Genomic DNA, 5,980 nt, shown 5'->3' on the forward strand with positions numbered 1-5,980 from the left:
TATCTAGTCATCAAATGCCTTTAATTTTTAAACTTAAATATTATTCTGAAGTCACAAGTTATTAAAATCTCAAAATATTTTCAATTATTCTATTATTTAAAATTTTGAATTATTTTCAGTTAATATTATTATTAAAATTATAATATACTCTAATAGGTAAAACTTTAAATTATCTTCAATTAATTTTATTCTAAGACCTTAGAGTACCCTTATGTCGTTTAATCTAGATATTATTCTTTTTCTTAGGGGAAAAAGAAAGAAATGAATAAAACCTAAGAAAGAAACTTATATTTTTTTGATTTTTTTTATTCTAATGAAAAAGAAACATATAAAAAATTAAAGAACATAGGGGTATCTCATTCCCCAGTAGAACATTCCATTTTCCACTATAGCTGAAAAAGATCCTCTCACTGTTAAATTATATTGGACTGAAATAGCATTTTTTTTCCTTCCCCCTTTTATGTTTCAAGTTAAAAATAACATCACAGCAACTTAAATTTCACAAAGAAAAAGAAGAAAATATCAGATTTTCCAGAAATCATACTCTTTGGTAGCAAGTTGCATAGCTATGTTGGTAGCAAGTTGCATAGCTCATGTTGGTTTGTCCCCTCTCCTCTTCTTCTTAAAAATGGTGGAGAAGATAAAGAAAGCTTGGCTACTCTACAAAGATATTTCTGGGCACTTGGATCCCAACCCAGTTGTACGATTCTTAAAATTTTCTGTTCTCAATGAGCATGTAGTTGTTCCACTCGTGTCAACTGGACGAATTATCCCATTTCATTATCAGAGCTCACAAACTATTCGATGCATCAAAAGATTCCAAAAAGGCCATTTGGACTTCTATATTTGGCGGCGATTGTGGCAGCGGTGGTGGTGGTCGTCGTATGAGGTCCCTTGAATCGTCAGATTCTAGGGTTGCATTCCGCCGTCGGGATGTTCGCCCGCACCAGAGAACATGGAAGATGCAAATACCCCACTCCTTTGATTTTCATCGTTGGATTTAACTGTAAAGCCATGATGCAAATCTTATTGGTAGAATAGATATAAGAGTATTTTCGTCATAAAAATTACAATTTGTCCTTAGTTGTTCTTATTGGATACTTCAGGGGAGGCAGATGCAAAGTATCAATTTATTTAGACTAAAAATGACATGGACCAAACCTCAGGGGTCCAGATGAAAATTACCCTTTTTTTTTGGATAGACTAGAAATCATACTTAATCTTACCCCCAACAATTTTTGTGAAAAGACTATTTTTATGCTTTTGCCTTAAGGACTATAATTGTGGTCCGCGCTGTAGGAGCTAAAAGGAGAAAGTATCAGATCTCTTGTTGTTATCTAGGACTTGATACGTCTCAGACAACATATAAAAAATTGATAAAGCATGAGTCTAGCACGACAAAAAATAAAAAAGACGAATCCGGCACGGAAGCTTCAGCCGGAAAAAATAAATCGGTTGCGTTTTCATTTTTTATTCATGATTTCGTCATCGGTGGCAGCCCAGCCTAACATTAATAGGCAAATTTTGTCTTTGAAAAAGTAGTAAAAAAAGAAAGAAAAATTCTTTATTTTTTATCTAATATCACGTGTTGCTGTTTTCTGCAGTTAAAGAAAGCAATCCCAGTTCCCAGTTCCCGTCCCACCAACATGTCCACAGAAAGTCGAAAATGCGCGAAATGAATGTGGTTGATTTTCAGGGGCGTGTGCGGCGGGTGAAGGGTTTGATTATTGGTCAACGAGACTGTGTGGTTTATATTCCTGTTATGGTCTTCTCAGTAAAAGCTCAGCTTTTCTATAAAATGTTGAAGCAATAGTTTGATAGGTTAAAGTGTTTAACAAAGGGAGAAGAAAAGTTTGCAAGTAGAACACAAATGGGATCCACTATGATTGAACAGAGAGAAACTGAGAAGACTCATCAGATGATTGGTGGTGAAGTCACTCCTATACCACTTCTCACTCCATACAAGATGGGAAAATTTCTACTTTCTCACAGGTTTGCTACATTACCCAATCTGTTTTTTGTTATTTGTATTGCTTGATCTTGGTTTTTCTTCAAATCAATTTCCAGTTTGAAGTTTGCGTTGTTGCTCTCAAAAATTGCTACCCATTTAAAGCAACTGGGGAAATTTGTTTTAGAAGCCCTTCAATCTACCAATCTCTGAGGACTCTTTTCCCTCCTTAGCTTTAGTCTAGCCCCTGGTCTTGCTTAGATTTTCCCCTATTTTATCTCTAGACGGATCAAACATGCTTTGCAGAATCCTACTTGAAGCAGTCAACATTCAGATTAATTCTAAACACCTACTGTCTAAGTCTCATTCATTTACTAGCTAATGGCTGAGGTTGTGTATATCACAGATTTTGCTGGAGCAAGTTTTTTTCCCCTGAAAAATCTGAGTTCCTGGGACCGTTATACTATGAAACTGGATGCTATTTGTTTAAATATCTCATTATTGAGTAGAGATATATAGAGGTTTTTCCAGGAAGAATTTCCTGCAGTAAATCTTCCAGAGGACCCAGAAGAACCCAATGCGCATAAATATGGAATAACTAATGGATGAGCACATTGTCCCTGCCTATTGAATATCGACAACAGTACAGTATAAGGGCTTAATCTCACAACTTCATCTATGCTAGACCACAATCTTCTACATAGAGACTTCTGGATTTTGTCTAGACTCATTCTCTTTTCTTCTTTCCACCTGCTAACGCTCTTCAAAGTCATTTAGATCATTGTTTCTGCTCAATTTTTGCTGAAACTATGTTGACTTCCTAGACTCATTTTAGTGGAGAGCCAAACTCGATCTCTCATATTGTTGAACTGTATTATTTGCTTTAGAAGTATTTCAAAATTTGAGTTATTTTTCTACTTATCAAAATTAGTTTTTTAAGTTCTTTGTTTATGAAAAATGTAAATTGTTTCATAATACTCAAAATGAAATTCACCATCTTAAATGCTTGCTGATTTATTGTTGTAATTTAAGTTAACCCACCTCTCAAAACTAGAAACTTTACTTATAATATTATTAACTTTCAGAGTGGTTTTGGCACCATTAACAAGACAGAGGTCTTTCGGCAATGTCCCTCAACCACATGCTATTCTCTATTACTCTCAAAGAACAACCAAAGGGGGGTTACTCATAGCTGAAGCCACAGGTGTTTCTGACACTGCTCATGGGTAAAAACTTCATTTTGTTCATTTTTCTTTTCATTTTGAAGTTTTGAAAATAAATTATTATATTTTGTTATCTACTTTTATTCTCCATTACTGTAGACTCCCACATACTCCTGGTATTTGGACAAAAGAGCAGGTAGAAGCATGGAAACCTATAGTGGATGCTGTTCATGCGAAGGGTGGTGTCTTCTTTTGCCAGCTTTGGCATGTAGGAAGGGTGTCTAGTGCTGGTATGTTGTTGATCACATGTCTTTTCTTCTTCTTCAGTATTACATGATGTTAAGTTTACTCTCTTAGAGATTGATAGAAGACAAAGAAAATATTGGTATGTAAACCCTTTTTTTTTTTTTGGGGGGGGGGGGGGATGGTGGGGGTGGTTTGGTGTTGTTAAGAAGATGATGTCACACCAACGTTAATGATGTTGGTAATCTGATGCTATTCGGTCCTTTTAAGTGTTGTCTATTGTCCAGATGATTTACTTGGTTCTTTCTCTGCTTATGATAACATATGGTCATAGAGTTTGACTTATTGGGAATTGACTATTTTCCTATTTAATAACCTTTATTGTGATATCATGAATATAAGCTCAATCATCACTTATGTGCTTTGGTATTGGGTGAGAGCTTTGATGAAGTTTTTGGATCCTTGATGTGATGCTACTCCAAAAGAAGGATGTATCCTGTTTTCAAGGCTCCCACCCTTGCAGGGTGTGTAGAAGGTCATAATATATACAGCTTTAACCCCATTTCACAGAGAGGCTATTTCCTAACTACTCAAACCTAAGACAACTAGGTTGCATTGGAGCAACCTTTTCTGTGCTCCATGGTCTGCCCTCAATTTGGACATCACTCTGTGGAACAAAATCTGAACTGTACAAAACTATAGACTACTTCCAGATGTAGTTCATTCTTGCCTTTTTGTCTCCGAATAGTCTATGACATACTGGAAATGTTTTTCTCTTGGACATACGTTCACTTATTCCCTTTTTAAGAGTGAGAGAATTGCCAAAAACTATCCATTCATGAAGCCAAGAAGATGGAAAAGATATGTTTAGTAGTTTAGTGGCACTGCAACTGTTATCAGCTCCGGCTAAAGTCTTTCAACCTTCCGACTATTTTCTGGCACTTTAACCTTCTTTCTTTCTTGGTGCATTTATGCATTTAATAAACGTGGGGACACAAGGGTCTTCCTATCATTCATTTGAAACTGATTAAATAAAGGAATGAAGTGGGAAGAAAAGGAGGGTGGATATTTTGCTTCTGAGTTTGGGCTGATCGGACTTGAATTTACTGTAAAAAATGAATCATTGTTCAAATGAACTACACTATCTCCTCTTTATTAATTATTTCTTGGAGGATATATGCTATCAAAGATGCTGTGCTGTTATTGTTGAATTAGACCATTACTCAAAATTAATCTTTTTGGCTAATGCAGTTGATTATTTTGAAAAATTCATGTTCTTTCTTATTGATCATCCATTTCCAATTTTCTTGATCCAACCCTCTACAGATTCTCAGCCAAATGGGCAGGCTCCCATCTCATCCACGGACAGACCACCAAAGCCAGTTGTTCGCCCCAGTGGTGATTCTGTAATAGAGTTCCCACGTCCAAGACGGTTACAGACACATGAAATCCCTCAAATCGTCAATGATTTCAGAACTGCTGCTAGAAATGCTATAGAAGCTGGTAAGGTTTCAAACATTTTCAATTTTCAGCAAAATATGAAAAGTTTCTCAAGATTTAGTTTACAATTAGACCTTACTGAAAGCTTATTGGGGAAATTCAGGTAATAACACTCTCTTCATTGTTTGAATAAAGTAAATACTAGACTTCTTTCATTAGCATTCGGAGATATAGAAAATAAACTATGGGAGAGGGTTATTTAAAACCACATAGGAAGGCAAACTACTGAAATCTGAAATAGTTAAAATTTAATAGTAAGATCTAAATCCACATCAGCTAAGTTGTCATTCTACTTGATAATGAGTTGTCGACTATCCACTGTGGTTTTACATACATGTTTCTGTCTGGCTTAAATTCTTTCTTTTAATTACAGGCTTTGATGGAGTTGAGATCCACGGGGCTCATGGATACCTTCTTGAGCAGTTCATGAAAGACAAAGTAAATGACCGAACAGATGAATATGGTGGGAGCTTAGAAAACCGTTGTCGCTTCCCTCTAGAAATAGTTGACGCTGTTGTCAATGAGATTGGAGGTGATAAGGTTGGGATGAGGCTCTCACCTTTTGCTAATTACATGAGTTCTGGAGACTCAAACCCAGAAGCTCTTGGTCTTTACATGGCTGAATCACTTAACAGATACATGATTCTCTATTGCCACATGGTAGAGCCAAGGATGATTACTGTTCGTGATAAGGCCGAAACTCCCCACAGTCTTTTACCCATGAGAACGGCTTTCAAAGGAACTTTTATTGCAGCTGGGGGCTACGATAGGGAAGATGGGAACACAACAATTGCTACCAACTATGCAGATCTTGTGGCTTATGGTCGCTTGTTCTTGGCCAATCCAGATTTGCCTAGGAGGTTTGAGCTTAATGCTCCTCTTAACATGCACAATAGAGCAACAATGTATCTAGCTGATCCGGTAATCGGTTACACAGACTATCCATCTCTTGACTCTGATGCCTCCAAATTCAGAAACATAAGAGAAGCTTGGTAATCATGTTACAGGCCTAGGCATTTGATAGATTTGTTGCCCCCCCTTCCTCCCACAGTGAAATTGAAAGAACAGTACCTTTATGTATTGTATCGGTATCTTTTGAATGGAATAAGAGCATGTCCTGGTAGCA

The 5,980-nt window shown here is 36.5% G+C and overlaps 1 protein-coding gene across 1 annotated transcript; it reads left to right on the forward strand.

Annotated features, from left to right (window-relative positions):
• Positions 1-1,647: 1,647 nt before the first annotated feature.
• On the forward strand, positions 1,648-5,980 carry LOC149009704 (putative 12-oxophytodienoate reductase 11). The gene is made up of 5 exons (XM_089161383.1): positions 1,648-1,992; positions 3,034-3,174; positions 3,271-3,401; positions 4,681-4,857; positions 5,228-5,980. The coding sequence occupies exons 1-5, from the start codon at positions 1,871-1,873 to the stop codon at positions 5,848-5,850; spliced, it is 1,194 nt and encodes a 397-aa protein (XP_089017509.1). The 5' UTR covers positions 1,648-1,870; the 3' UTR covers positions 5,851-5,980.

The sequence above is a fragment of the Hakea prostrata genome, chromosome 7 (genome assembly GCF_041222555.1).
Source record: "Hakea prostrata isolate BN-2017 chromosome 7, UWA_Hpros_2, whole genome shotgun sequence".
NCBI classification, from domain to species: domain Eukaryota; kingdom Viridiplantae; phylum Streptophyta; class Magnoliopsida; order Proteales; family Proteaceae; genus Hakea; species Hakea prostrata.